This window comes from Portunus trituberculatus, chromosome 35 (assembly GCF_017591435.1).
Source record: "Portunus trituberculatus isolate SZX2019 chromosome 35, ASM1759143v1, whole genome shotgun sequence".
Taxonomy (NCBI): domain Eukaryota; kingdom Metazoa; phylum Arthropoda; class Malacostraca; order Decapoda; family Portunidae; genus Portunus; species Portunus trituberculatus.
Window position 1 is genome coordinate 20,775,793 of NC_059289.1, and position 21,027 is coordinate 20,796,819.

The following is a 21,027-nucleotide window of genomic DNA, read 5'->3' on the forward strand; positions in this document are numbered from 1 at the left end:
GTGGACCAATTATGTGTTGAAAAGGAATGTTTACGTTACAATATGTAGGCTTGAGCAAAGAAACTATGAAAGAAACACTGTGAACAAATGTAAAGACCAGCCAAAAGCATTCTTTAGATATAACAATGGTAAAATGAAGCACAAAGAAGATATCAGCAAAGTAAAGGTGGAAGGAGAAACAGTTAAAGATCCAGAGGAGATGGCTTAAGTGTTCAATAAATACTTCCACTCTGTGTTCACTAAAGAAAACGAGTTCAAAGAAGAAAAGATAAGTGTAGTAAATAGGATAGGTTTAGAGCAAGTCAAAACAACAGTAGAGGAAAAACAGAATAGTTTGGATAAACTGGAAGTAAGGAAAGCAATGGGCCCTCCTGATGTGGTATCAAACTGGGTTTAAAAGAGTGCAGCTCACAGCTAGCTAAGGTGATCCATAATATCATCAGCATCACCTTTTTGGAAGGAACCTTACCCAAGGACTGGAAATAGGCAGGTGTTATCCCAATCTTCAAGGCCGGAAACAAGGAAGATCCATTAAATTCAAATTTGTTGTTCTTTCCTAATTTGTTGCTGCTCCACACCAAAGTCAATAGGTTAAGATGGTTTTCATGCAACTGATAAATGTGAAAAAGCCTATATTTTCACTCTATGGGAAGATCTCATTTAAAGAAAACGTCCTAAAAAGTTAAGGAAGACAACACCACTCACTGACCACCTTCTCAAGCTAGCTGTAATTAGAAACCCTAGGCTGACATGAAAATATCTTCAGCTCCTCAAAAGACATCCATTCATACCATGCACTACTGCCTCAAGCATCACCTCATCACATTAAGTGCATGGCAGCACACAAACCCCTATTGACGGACACCATGCAGTGTAAGTAGCATGCTTTTACTAAAGAGCAGACTGGTACAAGATTCTCTGATCCAATGAGGGTAGTTTTCAAATAGTGGCATTAGTAGTACACCATTAAAACAGTAAAGTACAATGATTGATGTTAGCCAGTATTCCTCAAATATTCAATGAAGGTCCCTTACTTACCAGATACTGATATGTAATGCTATATGAGCTTACATGAGCTTTAGCACAATAAAAACAGACCACATGTTTGACTGCCGAAATGAGACTAGGTCCCAGTTTATTCAGTGCTCCCTGTAGTAAGCTAATGGTGATATTTTTAGTTTGTTCTAAATACAGCTATGCTTGGCAATCTAAGTACCTTGTAAAGAAGTACCTCTGAAATTTCTCTGGGAAATAACACCATGTTTTTGTATAAAAAATCTTTATAACATTTTAGGTGCATAACCAGTACTAGTGGGAATAAAGTCAGGCATAAATTGCCTGCCTGATGACTGATTGTGTAGCACAGCCATTACAGTCTCAGAGTGACATACTTCAACTTAGATACAAATATTAGTATGTTATGCAGAAGGCTTATTTATCTTTTTAAGAGGAATACAACACAGACTGCAAATGTGAAGCATTTCCTATACAAATCTAACTATCTCACAGTCCAGTTCAGAATTCTTTAGCACCCCTGTGAATTGCAAGTAGGAATGTTTTGAAATATTGCAAAAGTATACTTAAGCATGGTGTTTTGAGACAAGGCTGCACCAAGGTGTTCATGTGACTATACCACTAACTATTCATTGACTGACACTTATTTTATGATATTCATAACAGATGTTTTAAATCCCTTCAGGAATCAGGAACGTCATGCAGAGACCTGTAAAAAAAATTAAATCACATAAGTAAAATATGTAACTCCAGACATTAATCTGGTACTTGGCAATCTAAGTACCTTGATATGAAGTACCTCTGAAATTTCTCTGGAAAATAACACCATGTTTTTGTATAAAAACTCTTTATAACAGGTTTTATATCCCTTCAGGAATCAGGAAAGTCATGCAGAGACCTGTAAAAAAAATTAAATCACACAAGTAAAATATGTAACTCCAGATATTAATCTGGTGCTTGTAATGAATATTTATATGGAAATATATTGCACAAAATATGAAAGGTAATAGCCAATGAATTAACATTTTAGTAAACTCAATATCACTTTAACCAGTGGAAATCTTATATAAAGAAGGCTAAGTGAGGGGAATGCATGTTCTCTCATCAACCCATTTACTTTTGCAAAAAATAAAAATTTCTTCATGGGGCAAGTTGTTCAAATGCTCACAGTGGTTACTACGATCACCTTTGCACAAGGGTTACCATTACCTTCCCTTAGCTCACCTAAGGTATGTGTTCAAAAGACCTTAGAGCTGTGTTTACAGTTTCTGGACTGCCATGTTTGTTTGTGGTTAAGGTTATTGAAGAGCAACCTTACACAAGTCATAGGGTTGTGTATTGGACATTCTATTAAAACCATAGATATAACCTGTATAATGTCTTGTTTGTTATGTGTATATATATATATATATATATATATATATATATATATATATATATATATATATATATATATATATATATATATATATATATATATATATATATATATATATATATATATATATATATATATATATATATATATATATATATATATATATATATATATATATATATATATATATATATATATATATATATATATATATATATATATATATATATATATATATATATATATATATATATATATATATATATATATATATATATATATATATATATATATATATATATATATATATATATATATATATATATATATATATATATATATATATATATATATATATATATATATATATATATATATATATATATATATATATATATATATATATATATATATATATATATATATATATATATATATATATATATATATATATATATATATATATATATATATATATATATATATATATATATATATATATATATATATATATATATATATATATATATATATATATATATATATATATATATATATATATATATACATATATACATATATATATATATATATATATATATATATATATATATATATATATATATATATATATATATATATATATATATATATATATATATATATATATATATATATATATATATATATATATATATATATATATATATATATATATATATATATATATATATATATATATATATATATATATATATATATATATATATATATATATATATATATATATATATATATATATATATATATATATATATATATATATATATATATATATATATATATATATATATATATATATATATATATATATATATATATATATATATATATATATATATATATATATATATATATATATATATATATATATATATATATATATATATATATATATATATATATATATATATATATATATATATATATATATATATATATATATATATATATATATATATATATATATATATATATATATATATATATATATATATATATATATATATATATATATATATATATATATATATATATATATATATATATATATATATATATATATATATATATATATATATATATATATATATATATATATATATATATATATATATATATACAGTAATCGCCCGCGTATCCGGATTGCCACTATCTGGAATTCACTACTATCCGGAGCTGTCCCCAAGCATATTCAAACCTACCGCGCGAGCGATCCTTCGATCCCGCTAGGCAGCAGCACTTAAGGCTGCGTCACACTAGCACTTTTTCTGTTGTCTTCAACGATTTCCGTTGTTTTTTTTTTTACTGTTCCGTCAATTCTTCCCGACGTCTTGAGCCAGACGGAACACACCGTTTTCTTCTAGAGTCAATTTTTAGTCAAATTAAGATTTATGGCTTCTAACCAAAACTTTTATAAAAAAAATTTATTTTCTTGCTAATTGGAATGATACTATAATCTCAACTTAATATCTTCATAAGTAGATGTAAATGTATTTGTATTATATATATATATATATATATATATATATATATATATATATATATATATATATATATATATATATATACACACACAGTGATCCCTCGTTTATCGCGGTTAATAGATACCAGAACCCCCCGCGAAAGGTGAAAAACCACAAAGTAGGATTTGCCCCCTTCCTAGGAATTTTGGTGTATGTGTATGTGAGTACCAGAATGTTTAAAATATGTACATAGTATTTATACTTTACGTTTACAATATTTTACTTAAATCTATTTAATTATAAAACCTTATACAGTAATTATACACTTAGTCTCTCTCTCTCTCTCTCTCTCTCTCTCTCTCTCGATACGTAACACTCACCCTCTTCTGCCCTCTTTGATCATATGCAAAAGTTTCACTTTTTCACTGATGGTTATCATATTCCTCTTCCTCTTGGGCTCACTAGAGGAAGCTTTCGCAGGGGCACAGGGCTTAGGCGGCATTGTAAGGGCTTAATGAATCACTACTTAAACAAAAAAAGTTATCGAGAACACAACACTAAAGGCGGTGTCACACTAGCACTTTTTCCGTCGATTAATGCCATTTCCGTCGATTTTTCAACATTCCGCATGAACTTATTGCATGAATTTGTCAGACGATAGGGGTTGTTTCCATCTGCAAATTTTCCGCCTTTGTTTACATAGCAAGACCAAGACCACAAGACTTGCCGCGTCTCCTCAACCTGCTTCTACGTGCATTGGTTCTACCACTAACCATGAATGCATCCATGCACGCTTTTTGGCTTGCTTAGCTCGTCTAAGTTTCGTGATACACAGTATTACGTTCAGAGCAGCGTATCTTTGCCGCAGCGTGGCCTCCATGTTTGTGTTTACATTGTGTTGGCGGGAAGTGACGACGGAAAGTGACGACGAAACACCGTTTGTGTGTGACAGGCCGCAGCCAAAATATTGTCGATTTCCTGAAAAACAACAGAAAAAGTGCTAGTGTGACACCGCCTTAAGATATAGTATGCGAAAGTCAACAGCATGGACGAGACTGACAAGATACAACCAAAGCCCATGGAAAAGAAGGTCGACCTATAAGACACTCAAAATAGTTCTAATATGAGCATCCGTGATGTCAGCGGGTTCACAACTGGTCAGGGCGGGGACGTTGGTTCAGTTAGCAAGCTGCCTGGTAAGTGTTCACGTACTTCTCTCTCTCCCATTCTCTCTCTCTGTTCCATGCCAACATCAGTCACAATGCCGAGTTGTGCAGTACGTGACTGTTTTAATTATCAGTAGTATATAATATGTAATATGTAGTATGTGATAAATGAAAACCATTTTTTTTTCCTGGTAATTATATATGTAACGTAAAAATTAACTAATAATAATAATAATAATAACGAAAACAGCAACACTATATTAATATTAATAAGAGCAAAAGTTTAATAATAATAATAATAATAATAATAATAATAATAATAATAATAATAATAATAATAATTAATAACAGCAAGAGTATTGATATCACTAAAAGCTGGGGCTATAGTCTGACCGGGGTTGATTTACGGCTGTGATGGGGCGAGGGTAACTCTACAGTACTGCCACGTTTCCAAAAAAAATGCGATGTGAAATGGAAGTTATTGGTGTACAAGGCATCGCAAATACCATCAATTCAGATGTATAAAATTTTGACTAGTGTATATAGATGGCTGAATCAACAGTAACCATCATATGCATAACAAAACTATATAGTACCATACAAACATGGCATACAAGTGTTGCTGATATCAACTGTAGTAACTTATAATGGTACTTAGCGTATGTTTAGGGTGTGTAATAATATCAGTGTTACAGATATAAGATAATGAGCATGGAAAAAAGAAATAATCTATTATTCAAAGTAATAAAAAAAATTAGTAGAAGTCTTGTGCGTGGCGGCAATACTAATGAACCCAGCCTGGCCAGGCCGAATAGCCTCACCTTGTAGTACCAAAAGTTGCTATAATTATAAGATAAAATGCTTACATTTACTGGCTTTTACAGTAATTTCAAGGGTGAGGTATAATCGCATTCATAATTCGTAAGTGAAGCTAATGTGAAGTTTCTATTTTTACAAAATGTCAATACCTAAGTGAAAAAAAAAGCATTATTCACTTGAGAGCGGCAACTCTTCCACACCCAGCTGGTGGCCTTGACACATTGCTGGTGGCGCCGTGACTGACCTCGTGCCACTCATATATATATATATATATATATATATATATATATATATATATATATATTTTTTTTTTTTTTTTTTTTATTGACTTACTAAAGAATCAAAGCAGAGAGAGAGAGAGAGAGAGAGAGAGAGAGAGAGAGAGAGAGAGAGAGAGAGAGAGAGAGAGAGAGAGAGATTAACAGAACAGTAGTGAAAACGTGGCAATACTGTACAGAGACGCTCTCCCCCACGGCCGTAAATTAAGGCTGGTCAGACTCGATATAGTGATGTCAGCAGATTCACTCCCAGGGCGTGTCTTTCTTGCGCGGAAACCTCACGCTCTCCCTCTGCCAGCTGAGCAAATCATACTTACCTGGAACAGGAGACAAGTTTTGTGAAGGTTTCTCTGCCTCCTATTACCACCCCAAACCATCTACTTGCCAGCAGGTCTCTCTCTCTCTCTCTCTCTCTCTCTCTCTCTCTCTCTCTCTCTCTCTCTCTCTCTCAACTGTCAGAACACTCTCTTTCTCTCTCTTTGACCATTGTATCATTATCATAATGATAATGATACAATGGTCAAAGAGAGAGAGAGAGAGAGAGAGAGAGAGAGAGAGAGAGAGAGAGAGAGAGAGAGAGAGAGAAGGGGGGGGGCAAGTAGAGGGTGTGGGGCTGTAACAGGAGGTAGAGAAGCCTTCACAAAGCTTGTCTCCTGCGTCAAGTAAGTATGATTTGCTCAGCTGGCAGAGGAAGAGCGTGAGGTTTCCGTGCAAGAAAGACACGTCCTGGGAGAAAGCTCCCCTGTTGGTGAACGTGCTGACGTCACTATATAACCCCAGCTCTTTTTACGTGTTGGTTGACCTTCTATTCTATAGGCCTTGGATACAACAAGGGAAGATGTTGGGTGAGTCTGCATATGTATACGAACAATACATGTACAGTGCTTTACGTACATTGTCGTCGTTATTACACACCACCTTACCGAATTACTGTACGTACAGTATTTGTAAATGATGCCACAGACCCCGTGATATAGCGAAAAATCCGCAGAACGTCTCTACGAGTATGTATAAATACCATGAAACAGTGAAGCCGCGAAAGTCGAATTCACGAAATAGCGAGGGGACACTGTGTGTGTGTGTGTGTGTGTGTGTGTGTGTGTGTGTGTGTGTGTGTATATATATATATATATATATATATATATATATATATATATATATATATATATATATATATACACACACACACACACACACACACACACACACACACACACACACACACACACACACAGTGTCCCCTCGCTATTTCTATCATATATATATATATATATATATATATATATATATATATATATATATATATATATATATATATATAGTAAGTCCTCGTTATACGGTACTTCTTTATTTCCGGTAAATTCACAGTTACGATATTTGGAAATTACTACCCTTGATTTGATAATGGTAAGAAAAATTCACAGATACGGTATCCACTCATGTCATCCGAGAGGGCCCACGCGGGTAGCAGGGGTGATGACGTCATCCACGCCAAACCTCCCCGCCACTCACAGTAGTACTGCCTTTAACTTGACCACCTTTGGAGCCCGTTATCTCTTCCCCTTCCCCCCCTTTTTTTTTTTTAACCGCATTACATATTACTTACATGCATTACTAATTAGATGAATAAATGGAATATTAAAGGGTCTATTGTAAGCACAAATACATTCATAATAATCATGGCAAACATTAAAAGCCTACTACCAGCGGCGAACCATGCAGCAACTGATAAAGGGCACAGATGGGCCTGGGGCCTGGCAAGCCCACTATCAGAGAATGGTGGAAGTTGTATAACATCAAGCACGCCTTAGATAACATCAAGTCATCTTGGGACGAAGTGAAGACGTCTACCATGAAATTGGCATTGAATAAAGTATGGCCAGAATAAGCGCATGACTTCCAGGCTTCGCTGAAGACGACATCGGTACGATCAGAAATGGCATAGTAAATCTGTGTCATAGGGCTGGCTTTGATGAAATTGATGATGATGACACTCAAGATCTATTGGAAAGCCATGCTGAATCTCTCTCAAATGACGAACTTATAGAGCTAGACAAGGCATCACAGGAGGTAGAAAAAGAGGGAAACGAGGAAGAACCTGTGCGTGAGCGGCAGATGAGTAAGGGCTGAAATCCCTACTGTCCCTTAGCCTCGGGAAGGACATCATCTGATAGAATACATGGCGATTGAAAGGTAAATAAAAACATTTTGTTTATTTATTTATTATTTTTTTTAATGATTATTTTCATGTATTTTAATTTCTGTAGGGGTGACGACGTGCTGGAACGCATTCCCTATTTATTACGTTATAATGGGTTCGGTATACGGTAAATTCGATATGCGATAAGGTTTTCAGGAACGCATATGTACCATATAACGAGGACTTACTTTTATATATATATATATATATATATATATATATATATATATATATATATATATATATATTTTTTTTTACATTACAAGGGCCAAGGGAAAACAAAGTGTTGGAAAAAAAAAAAAAAAAAAAAAAAAATATATATATATATATATATATATATATATATATATATATATATATATATATATATATTGTTCCAGCCTAGCAGCAAAAAGTGGTTGTTTGTTTACATTTCTCTGTGAGACGCTCCAAAGCAGAACTACCAAGTAGCAAATGGCCAAGATGAGCTGCTCTGTCGTTTATGAGTGGACAAAGCTGTCTGAAGTTTCTCATAAAGACCATTAAAGGCCAAAAATAGAAACGAAAAAATAGCAGCAGCTGGCTGGGAATGAAGGGGCAGCCATGTTTGTTTACAGTTGACAAACACAACAAAGAAAGTTAACGGAAAAGTACTAGTGTGACGCCGCCTTTACTGTTGGGTGTACATCCCACCACCCCTTGTACTGTTATGCACCATTTTTTGTTCCAGATTATACATTTAATGTGCTTTCATTCATTGTTTTCTTACACGTTTGGGTTATGTACATGTTTTTTTCTCAAATTGTAAGGGGTTGGGAGAGGAAATTCCATGTATCTGGGTATTTCGTGTATTCGCCAGGGCCTTGGCTGCTATAATCTGGATACGCAGGCGATTACTGTATATATGTCTGACTTATACGAATTCCCCACCCCCAAAAAAATTAAACTCAGACTTTAGGGAGATGCAGGATTTATTTATTTAATTTTGTGGGATTTAAGATTTTGGGATTACTATTGTATCTCCAAAATCTTCAGACCCTAAATTACCAGATGGTATAGTTTATTTTTTTGATAATTGAATATCCTTCCCATCAGCAAGCCATTTTTAAATGTCTTGTGTGATTGTGTCATAGCCTGACTCACGCCCTACACAGTACGTGGCCAGGAGTCAAGTCATTTAGCTCTCTAATTTTTGCCTGACAGATATAAGTTGACGAGAATTAGAATGAGAAACATCAGGAAGAGAAAACAACTAGAAACAAACAAACAAATGTATTGTTGGGAGACAGCTGGACTTTCAATTCTGACCTCCCCTCTCCCCTCCCTCATTCGTGTTATCTCCCCCTCCAAGACCCTGCCTCACCCCATGCCTCACTGCCAGGCTTCTCCACCATCTCTCTCTATATCATAAGACTGTTATGATCTTTTCAAACACTTTTTTTTCTTACTGCTTTCATCATCACAACTTTACATCACATGTTGAGACAGACATACAAAACTGTACCAAACAGGCAATAAATACTTCACTATCATTATCTCACTTTAACACACTAATAATGACTCAGATAGTGTCCAGTTCAGCAGTGAAACAGCAGATTGCCATGACGCTGCTGATGGCACCTTCCCAACCCTCACATTTTCTAAAGAAGCGGGTATCTGATATGTTATCATTCTATCATGCTCCAGGAAGTCATTGTTGTATACACAATCATTTAATGTGTTTTTATTTATTGTTTTCTTACCCCATTTGGGTTATGTACATGTTTTTTTTTTTTCTCAATTTATAAGGGATTGGGAGAGGAAATGTAATTTTTAATGCTAAAATTAATTTCTTCACTTATATACCTGCTTTTCATACAAAAAACTAGCAGTTCTACTGTCTCACTTACTTTCGTCCGCCGATAACAAAAATTTCCGCCTGGCGCTACGCCTGCCAGCGCGGTGCCCGGCGCTGCCGATGGGATCGGCTGCGGCTGCGCTGTCCCTCAATTAATTTTCATGAGCATTGAAACAGACTGGGGGAGGAAGGGAACAGGTAAATGAAGAAATTAATTTTAGCATTAAAAATGACATTTCTATCACAGACACCTGTTTTTCATACAAAAAACTAGCAGACTCCAACATTTAAGGAGGTGGGAGACAGGAAGAGGCAGGCGTAAAGGGTGAAATAACTGTCCATTGTGGAGACACTAACCCGTGGTAGAGGTTGACGTGGAGAAGAGGGTGCTGGAGAATGCAACCAGGTGCATGGGAGTACTCCGTGACCCATGTGCCTCAAGAATTAGAGCCCTAGGTGACCAGTGGTGAGTGTCCTAGGAGCGTGCATATGCCTATGACTGGAGGGGGAAGCAGAGGAGAGAGCCCCATCCCGGCTACTGACCCTCTACCCCCTGGCTGAAGGTACCAGGACTGTACAAACAAGTCGCCAAGAAGCGCCACCCTGAGCAGACTTCCAAGGTCTGTGCATGGCCAGGCGAAGAAGTTATAGTCAAACCACGCTCTGGAGTCACTTTGGGTGGGGTCGGAAAAGGGGACTTCCCAGCTACAGCGTTGCCAAATCTCTCCCAGGACTAGGGCAATTAAAAAGGATTACAGATCGCCTGATCCTTTTAAGCCTATACCACCCCACCACCTCTCTCTCTCTCTCTCTCTCTCTCTCTCTCTCTCTCTCTCTCTCTGCATAATTTTGTAGAAAAGGGTAAAGAAAACTCCCAAAAAACTTTCTAAATAATATAACATACCTATTCTGCTTTCGACTTATTTTCCACACCACCACTGAGGTATAAGTCAAGGTTTTAAGTAGTTATATACGTTGTATATAAGTTCCTTCTCTCGGCTGTGTATTGGTCCGCCACGATTCGTGACGCTTCCTTCCATCTTACTGGGTGGGTGGCCAGGTGATAAATGAATGACCCTGACCCACCTTAATCCCCGACCCGTGACCTGCCTGCCTTCCCAGACCTACCTGACAACCCCGCAAAATAGCGTTGTCACGTGTCGTGCTATTTATGTATGTATACTAATTGTTATTATCTATATTACAATACTACAGTGCATTCATAACACTACAAAGCCTTATTGAATCTAAAAAAGTATTTAATGGGAAATAAAACATAATAATTAGTAAATAGGTGACGAATGACACGAAGTGATGTGTGTTGGGGCTGATTTTGCATAGTGGCGAGCCGAGGATTTACCACAGCGTCCACACCCAAAGTGACTCCAGAGCGTGGTTTGACTATTGTCAACCACATGTCCAGCAGCAACCACTGGACCCAAGGCAAAGATATCCCCCTCCTGTCTTACTATTTCCCGGAGATAATGGTCAGCAAAGACCGAAGGCGTCCTCCAGCAGGCTGCCCTCAAGATAGTGGGAACAGAGCAGTTCTTCTACAGGAGCATAGAGGTAGCAATGCCACGGATGTCGTGGGCACGGACCTTAAGCTCACGGCAGGAAGAGTCAGGGAAGGAAGCATGGGCCGATTTAATGACATCCCGTAGGAAGAAGGAAATTGCTCCTTTGGACATAGGTCTGGAAGGACATCTAACAGCAAGAAAGAAGTTGTGGGGTCTTGTAGGCGAAGCCGTCCTATGCAGGTAGTGAGGAAGCGCCCGAACGGGACATAGGAGTCTCTCCACATCCTGAGAACCCACGACGGTGGCAAGGCTCTTAATACGAAACTCCCGAGGAGTACTGTGGGCGTCCGTATCCGTCTTAGCAATAAATTCAGGAAGATAAGAGACCAGCAGATCCTGTCCCTGCCAGCTCGTCTTGTGAGAGAGTGCTTGGATCTCTCCTACCCTCTGCGCTGTAGCAAGAGCAAGCACAAAAAGAGACTTTTTAGTCAGGTCTCTGGTAGACGAGAGCTGCAGAGGTTCAAAGGGAGCCATGGTTAGGAAGCGAAGAATGACATCCAAGTTCCAGGAAGGCTGAAGATTCCTGCTAGGCCTCTGTGGCTGGGAAGAGCAGGCTCTGATAATAAGCCTCAGCACCTGGTCGTTGTTGAGATCCAACCCTCGGATTGCCAGGACGCTGTTAAGCATGGCCTTGTAGCCCTTGATAGCAGAGGTGGAAAGATGACAATCTTGACACAAAAAAAAACAAGAAAATCTGCAACTTTCTGGACCGTGGGGTTAGAAACGGTATGCCCATTGTCCTTGCACCAATTCCTGTACCTCTTCCACTTGTGTTGGTAGTTTAAATAAGTAGAAGGCCTCTTATCATGCACCAAGAACTTCGCCACCTTAGAGGAGAAGCCTCTGTGTTTCACGTATTGCTTGACAGTCTCCACCCTGTCAGCTGAATCCCGTGGAGACCGCGGTGGAACCTGTGGGAGTGGAGCTGAGTCAAGAGCTTCCGCCAAAGCAAAAGGCGTCGGGGTGGCTCTTGTGACGCCTTCAACAGGTCTGGAAACCACTCTCTCTGGGACCAGAACGGCGCAATCAAGATGAGCCTGGTGTTGCTGGAAGCCCGAAGTTTGTTGAGCACCCTCCTGATGAGAGGGAAAGGAGGGAAGGCATACAGGTCTTGGTTGTCCCAATTGTAAAGAAAGGCATCCGTGGCAATTGCTTCGGAATCCCAACAGGGGGAGACAAAGTTCGTGATCCTGTAGTTGAGACGCGTGGCGAAGAGATCAATAGTCGGGTAGCCCCAAACCTGCCACAGTTGACAGCACACGTCCATGTGAAGAGTCCACTCCGTGGACAGAATCTGGTGGCGCCGGCTGAGGCAGTCGGCAACCACGTTGTCGGAGTCCCGCACAAATTGAGTCAAAATCTCCACCAAATGAGCCTCGGCCCAGTCTAAGATCTCCTGAGCCTCGTTGTTGAGGAGAGTGGAGTGAGTACCCCCCTCCTTGCTCAGGTACACGAGTGCCGTGGTGTTGTCAGAGAAAACCGCAACAACAGAATTCCGCAGCACGTTCACAAAGTGTTGGAGCCCCAGGTGAATCGCCCTGAGTTCCAGGACGTTGATATGGAGAGACTTCTCTTGGGTGCTCCAGAGGCCACTCACAGAATCCTGAAGGAGAGAAGCCCCCCAACCCTTCGAGCCACCACTCCAGGTCCCAGTGAGTGTTGAGGTCCCAGCATACAGGATGGTCGTCCGCCATCAACTGCCTGTCCCACTGCAGGTTCAGCTGAATTTGAACAAGGCGCATTCTCCTCCTCGATCCTGGCACTAGATGAATGAGGGAGAACAAGTGCCTGAGAAGACGCAACCAGTCCTTTGCAGGTGGGGACGGAAAACTGATGAAGGAACGAATTGTATTCCATAGGTTGTGTATCCTCCCCTGCGTCGGGAAAACCCTCAAAGGAGGAGAGCGAATCAGCATCCCGAGGAAGGTCTTCTCCTGCTCTGGAGTCAAGAAAGACTTCTCCCAATTTATGTGAATCCCCAGAACTAAGCAGATGCCAATGAAACAAGCGGTGGCTCTTCGAGCCTCGTCTGCCAACGAAGCGAGGACTAACCAATTGTCCAGATATCGGAGGATGTGGAAGCCTTGACGATGGAACTCCACCAAAATAGGGGCCATGAGACGAGTAAAAACTTGAGGGGCAGTACAGAGGCCGAAGCAAAGAACCTGAAATTGTAAGTGGCAACCCTCCCAAGAGAAGCGCAGGAAACACCGGCTGTCTGGATGGATGGGCACCTGGAGATAGGTGTCCTTCAGATCGAAAGACACCATCCAGTCGTCCTATCTTATTGCAGACATGACGGTTCTGACCGTCTCCATCTTGAACTTGGTGGTGACGACATACTTGTTTAAGATGGAGAGGTCGATGATGGGTCGAAAACCTCCCAAGGCCTTTGGAACGACAAACATGTGGCTGTAAAAACCCAGAGTAGGGGGTGCTTCTTCTATGGCACCCTTGGCCTTTAGTTGCTGGATCTCCAACCAAAGCGCTTGTCCTACGAGGGATCCTGGGGCAGAGCCTCTGGGCTCCTTGAAGTGGTTGTGAGTGGCGGGGGTGCAGAAAAGGGAATCTTGTAGCCTTCCCTTAGAACATCGAGGATCCACGTCTCTGGCCCTATCTTGCGCCACTCCTCCCACCTGCGGGCTAGACAGCCCGCAACTGCCCGCTGGGGATGAAGGGCGTCACTTCCGAAAGTGCTTTGCCTTCCATTCCCCTACTTGCACACTGGAACAAGACGAGTAAGAGCTGCCAACCCCCCCGGGAGTCCCTGGCACGAGCGGCGAAGGAAAGTCTGCAGACGGGAGCAGCAGAGGGTCTGACAGCTGTGGAGGTAGAAGGTCGGGGACCACGCTCCACCAAGGGCGTGCCTGGAGCAGGACACTGGCGGGCGAGAGCTCTGAGTGCGGCCTCATGGAGTGTCCTATCAACATTGGACTTCGAGGACTGTAGCGCCTCCTGAAGGTGGTCCTCATCAAAAAGGAGAGGGGTAAAAATGGGAGACCTCCGAAGGATGCCTTTTTTCGACCTGCGAGAAGGATGGTCTGAGGCGGCTGAGATAAGCCTCCCTCCTCCAGGCCCGCAAGTTGGCAATGACATAAGTCGAGTCCCTGCAAGCGTCATTAAGCGCCAAACGTATGGCTTTACAGAGCTGCTCCTCCAAGTCTAAGAGGGGTGACGAGCCGCCAGAAGATGCATGGCCCCCAAGCACCAAAAAGAGTAGTTCAAGGCATCTCTAGACCTGGCAACCACCCCCTCCATTCTGGCCACCTCCGGGTGTTCACGGAGGATGCGAGGCTCTCTGGCACTAGAATGCAGGGCGGCATGGAGGCTAGGATTAACCAAGGCAGCCTTCCCATAAACCTCCTGACCCACCACACTGTAAATCTTAGCGAACCTACCTGAAGGATAGCCAACTGAGGTTCGTTTCTTCTCATTAGCCTTCAAATAAGCACTGTCAGCATGCTCCATGAAAACCCTGATAGGCTGTGCCCTTCCAAGGAGGATGGGTCCCTTTCTTGTAGGTGAGGTGCTAGTACCCGGGGCCACAGGGTGTTCCAGGTCAAACCGCTGGGCCATGGCATCCTCAAAAACTGAGTCAATGTAGTTCATCATACGATGGTACATGGAGGGGCCATGAGGCGGGAACTCACGCCCCTCATCCCCCTCCAGGCCTGTTGGTAACCCGTCATGCCTCTCTGAGTTGCGACGTGCCCTGTCAGGCCCCGGAGACGGCGAGGCCCCTGAATCCTGTCACCCAGAAAAAGAAGGGCGAGGAGAACCAAGCAGGACACGCCGATCGCAAGCATCTGCCAAAAAAAGATCACCTCCAGGACGACAGCTGTTTGAGTGTGTCAGGTTGTGCCGAGGAGGAGACACATCAGCCGAAACAGAGGCAACATGAACTCTGTGGAGACTTGTATGACCAGGACAGTGGGTTTGTTGGGCCGTAGGGGGGTCGTCAGACACTGGGCCCCTGTTGGCTGAACGGACAAAGGAGGCAGCCCGTGGGGAAGGCGTGAGCATGCCATCCTGTGGGCAGGGAGACAAGGCAAGAGGGCAAGTGTCTCTCCCGGCCGGGCCTTCACCCAAGGAAGGCCACAGGGGGAGGGCCAGGCCTACTGCGTCAGCACACCACCCCTCAGTCCCCCTCCACCAACCGGTCCCAAGTATGGGGGCAACCAGACACCACTGAGATGGGGCGGGACTTCTTGATCCTCCGAGCGTCATCCTTAGGGGGATGAGAACGCTTAAGAGGCACCTCTAGTCCTCGGACAGCCACCCCCCTTGGCCCCCTGACTTGGTGTGACTGCACACACCTTTTTGCATCAGGACTCGTGGGGGGGGAGGAGAGACACTGAACTGCATCAGGGGCCGTATTTATAAAACTATGATTCGACATCTTATAAGTCCACAAATTGGCGGACACCATGACTTACGTGAAACATAAGCCTTATGTCTCACGTTAGTTCATCATAAACTCGCGGCCCCGTTATGTTTGGGTGGGAACAAGAATAGCATTGCCATGTCGAATCATATGAGTCAACATGGCGGAGGCAGTGGGACAGCGATGACGCCACCTAAAAAGTTTTCGTGATCGTAGAGACGTGTTGGCTGAACTAAGTGACTCAGAACTGATACTAGATATCAGTTAGAGCGTGCAGCCAAGATATATGGGGCTGACATGCAAGGATTCCTAGGGAAAGTGATCTCTAGCAGGTGTGTGAGAGGGAGACAGTGACAGCTGGATGCCACCTTGAGGGGGACTCTGGTTACCCCAGTAAAAAGTGGCTTCTGACACTATATCTTCAACCTCTGCCTGGCCCACACTCCAACTACAATAGGTAAGTTTTGCAACATTAATATTTTTTTCATATTAGACAGTTTGTTTGTTTCATTCATTCCATACTGCACATGTACTATTCATTTTAGTGGGTTAGATTAGAGTGCTATTACATCTCATGGCATAAAGAAAAGTTCTCAGCAAACTAGTTGCTTTCATTATAATACAGTGGTACATATCTTTACCACTGGAAATTGTTAGCTCCTAAGATATTAGTTTTACCAAATTTATCATTAAGGTAAATCAGGTTAGGTTTAGTTAAGTTAGTTTAGATTAGGGAAGTATATAATTGGTTTGATTAGATTTAGTTCATTGTTATGGTAGATTTAGTTATGCTTAGTTTGGTTACATTAGGTTGAATTTATTTTCTTACCAAACTTGTCATCAATGCTAGGTAAGGTTTAGTTAATTTCCTTGTCATCAATGCTAGGTAAGGTTTAGTTAATTTCCTGTCAATTTGTTAAGATGGGTTAGGTTAGGTTTAGTTAAGTTAGGTATAGCCAAGTTTGGTTTATTTATTTATTTTTTGTTATTGTCCTGTGAGAATTTTTATTTTGATAATTTTGATGTGCCTTGAATGAATCTAGTAACCATTTTCATTGCAAATCAATGTTTTACATGTTTGGAGTGGTTAAGAAAATAGAAAAAAGATCTTCCTCCCCAAAAAAGTAGTTTCATTACAAAATGTTAGATAGGTGCACCTATATATATATATATATATATATATATATATATATATATATATATATATATATAGGCAGTAGTCACCTGCCGCCCGGTGGAATACTCCAGGAGAGGTACTTACGGGGATGTAGGCAGTGCTGCCGACTGAGTGATTCCCCGTGTCCTCTCTTCCCGGTTCCCTTTGTGGTCTCATTTATACAATTGAGCAGCTGCAGCCTGCCCTCTAAAGACAACTTCTACTACTTCCTACACTACACTACAACACCTTACACTTTTACACTCTCTTCAAATCAAAATTTAATAATGGCTTCACCACGCCCTGCCTCGGAGTCCCCTCTGGGAGGGACCATAAATGTCCCCAGGTCGGACTGCCCTCTGCTGTCGACCTTGGGTGTCTTGACACTTCATCTAATACTTTCACTATCAATTTCTGCAACATTCGTGGCCTTCGTTCTAATTTTCAATCTGTGGAACACCACCTCTCCTCTACTAAACCTCATCTTCTCTTCCTAACTGAAACACAGTTGTCTGTGACTACTGACAGCAGCCCTTTTCTGTTCCCTCCTACTTGCTCTATCCTCATTTTCAATCCAAAGCTGGATGTTGCGCATACGTGCGTAACGACACCACTTGCTCTCGTGCCCACAATCTTGAATCTTCAGAATTTTCTACCATCTGGCTAAGACTTCAATGTCACTCTCTAACTAAATTCATCTGTGCTGTATACCTCTCACCTAATTCCTCTGACTATGTAAAATTCTTTGACTATTTGACTTCCAAGGTGGAGCACATCTTATCTCACTTTCCTTTTGCTGAGATCTCCATTTTAGGGATTTCAATGTTCACCACCAGCTTTGGCTTTCATCTTCTTTCACTGACCAACCTGGTGAACAAACCTTCAACTTTGCTATCCTTCATGACCTAGAGCAGCTAGTGCAGTTCCCTACCCGTATTCCTGACCGCCTTGGAGACACGCCCAACATTCTTGATCTTTTCCTAACCTCCAACCCTTCTGCTTACTCTGTTAAACTTTCCTCTCCGTTGGGCTCCTCCGACCACAATCTAATTTCCGTTACCTGTTCTATCACTCCAGTGCAGCCTCAGGACCCGCCTAAGCGGAGGTGCTTCTGGCATTTTAACTCTGCTAAGTGGGAGGAACTAAGGCAGTACTATTCTGATTTCCTTGGGATGATTATTGTTTTCATGTCAGAGATCCTTCTCTTTGTGCCGAGCGCATAACAGAGGTGATTATCTCTGGCATGGAGCTATACATTCCTCATACTTTCTCTAACCCTAAAGCTAAAAAGCCTTGGTTTAACTCTGCTTGTTCTCGTGCTGTCAATGATAGAGAGGCGGCTCACAAACGGTTCCGTAGCCATCCAACTGCTGAAACTCATGCCCTATATATTTCTGCCCGTAATCATGCCAAATCTATTCTCCAACTTACTAAAAACTCTTTCATCAATAGAAAATGTCAAAGTCTTTCCAATTCTAACTCCTCTCGAGATTTCTGGCATCTAGCCAATAATATCTCTAACAACTTTACTTCTTCGTCTTTCCTCCTTTACTTCATCCAGATGGCTCTACAGCTGTCTCTTCTTTTCTAAAGCTGAACTCTTCGCTCAAACCTTTGCTACCAACTCAACTTTGGATGATTCTGGGCATATTCCTCCTACTCCTCCACCCTCTGACTACTTCATCCCTAAAATTAAAATTCTTTATAAAGACGTTTTCCTGGCCCTCTCTGGCCTTGATTCTCGGAAGGCTTACGGTCCGGATGGAGTCCCTCCTGTTGTTCTCAAAAACTGTGCTTCCGAACTCGCTCACTGCCTGGTCAAACTCTTTCATCTGTGTCTCTCTACTTCTATTTATCCTTCTTGCTGGAAGTTTGCTCACATTCAACCTGTCCCTAAAAAGGTGACCACTCCAATCCTTCTAACTACCGCCCTATAGCTTTGATTTCCTGCCTTTCTAAAGCCTTTGAGTCTATCCTTAATAGGAAGATAATGAGGCATCTATCAGCTCACAACCTTCTCTCTGATTGCCAGTATGGTTTCCGTAAAGGCAGATCTACTGGTGATCTTCTTACTTTCCTAACTGAATCTTGGTCATCCTCTTTTAGGGACTTCGGTGAAACCTTTGCTGTCGGCCTTGACATATCGAAAGCCTTCGATAGAGTCTGGCACAAATCTTTAATTTCTAAACTACCCTCCTACGGATTCTATCCTTCTCTCTGTACCTTCATCTCCAGTTTCCTTTCCGATCGTTCTATTGCTGCTGTAGTAGACGGTCACTGTTCTTCCCTAAAACTATCAACAGTGGTGTTCCACAGGGTTCTGTCCTATCACCCACTCTCTTTCTATTATTCATCAATGATCTCCTAAATCTGACTCAATGCCCTATCCACTCCTATGCTGATGATACCACCTTGCATTATTCAACAGCGTTCAACAGACGCCCAACCCAACAACAATTAAATGACTCAAGGCGAGATGCTATAGGACGCCTAACTTCTGATCTTTCACTTGTTTCTGATTGGGGCAGAGAAAACCTGGTTTTGTTCAATGCCTCAAAACTCAATTTCTACAACTATCTACTCGACATAACCTTCCAGACAACTATCCTCTCTTCTTCAATAACACTCAACTTCCCTCTCCTCTACATTAAACACACTCGGTCTATCCTTCACTAAAAATCTAAACTGGAAATTTCACATCTCTACTCTTGCTAAATCAGCTTCCAAGAAGTTAGGTGTCCTGTGGCGTCTTCGTCCATTTTCTCTCCCTCCCAGCTGCTTGCTCTGTACAGGGCCTTATCCGCCCGTGTATGGAGTATGGCTCTCATGTCTGGGGGATCCACACACAGCTTTACTAAACAAGGTGGAATCTAAAGCTTTTCGTCTTATCAACTCTTCTCCTCTAACTGACTGTCTTGATTCTTTAAGTCACCGCCGCAATGTTGCATCTTTATCTGTCTTCTACCGCTGTTTTCATGCTGTCTGCTCTTCTGAACTTGCTAACTGCATGCCTTCCCCCTCCTGCGGCCTCGCTGCACAAGACTCTCTACTTCTTCTCATCCCTATTCTGTCCATCTTCCTAATGCAAGAGTTAACCAGTATCTTCACTCCTTCATTCCCTACACTGGTAAACTCTGGAACTCTCTACCTGTGTCTGTATTTCCACCTGCCTATGACTTAAACTCTTTCAAAAGAGGAGTGTCAAGACACCTCTTACGTTAACTGGACCCTCCTTTTAGATTTTTTTGTTTTTTCTCTTTCTCCTACTTTCCTCTTAACAGGGCCTGGCAACCAGCGGGATTTTTTTTTTCCAACACTTTGTTTTCCCTTGGCCAGTGCCCTTGTAATGTAAAAAAAAAAAAAAAAAAAAATATATATATATATATATATATATATATATATATATATATATATATATATATATATATATATATATATATATATATATATATATATATATATATATATATATATATATATATATATATATATATATTTAACTTTCTTTATTTCACAGATGGTGCTCAACCTCTACAACCCGTTGCTACGTCATCCACTGAGACAGTGGATGTCTCGGCACCAGCAGGTTCAGCCGTGTTAGGCGTTGGAAGTGCTGCGGTAGCATTTCCATCTGTACTGTTATGAACAATGACAACAAATGTTAGTTAAACCATCACAAGCATATTTATTGCAGATCTATCTCACTATCT

At 40.5% G+C, this 21,027-nt stretch overlaps 1 protein-coding gene across 5 annotated transcripts in view; it reads right to left on the reverse strand.

Moving 5' to 3' along the window:
- Window positions 1–1,262: 1,262 nt before the first annotated feature.
- The window catches only part of LOC123513306 (oxalate:formate antiporter-like), a 97,578-nt gene continuing 77,813 nt past the window's right edge, over window positions 1,263–21,027 (reverse strand). For 3 of the 5 annotated variants that reach the window (XM_045270408.1, XM_045270411.1, XM_045270406.1), the window contains one exon: window positions 1,263–1,723. In XM_045270408.1, coding sequence (XP_045126343.1) covers window positions 1,686–1,723 — 38 coding nt within the window. In that variant the 3' untranslated portion in view covers window positions 1,263–1,685. Of the gene's footprint in view, window positions 1,724–10,334; window positions 10,376–21,027 lie in introns of those variants that run through there. The other 2 variants (XM_045270412.1, XM_045270407.1) reach the window with 1 other exon arrangement.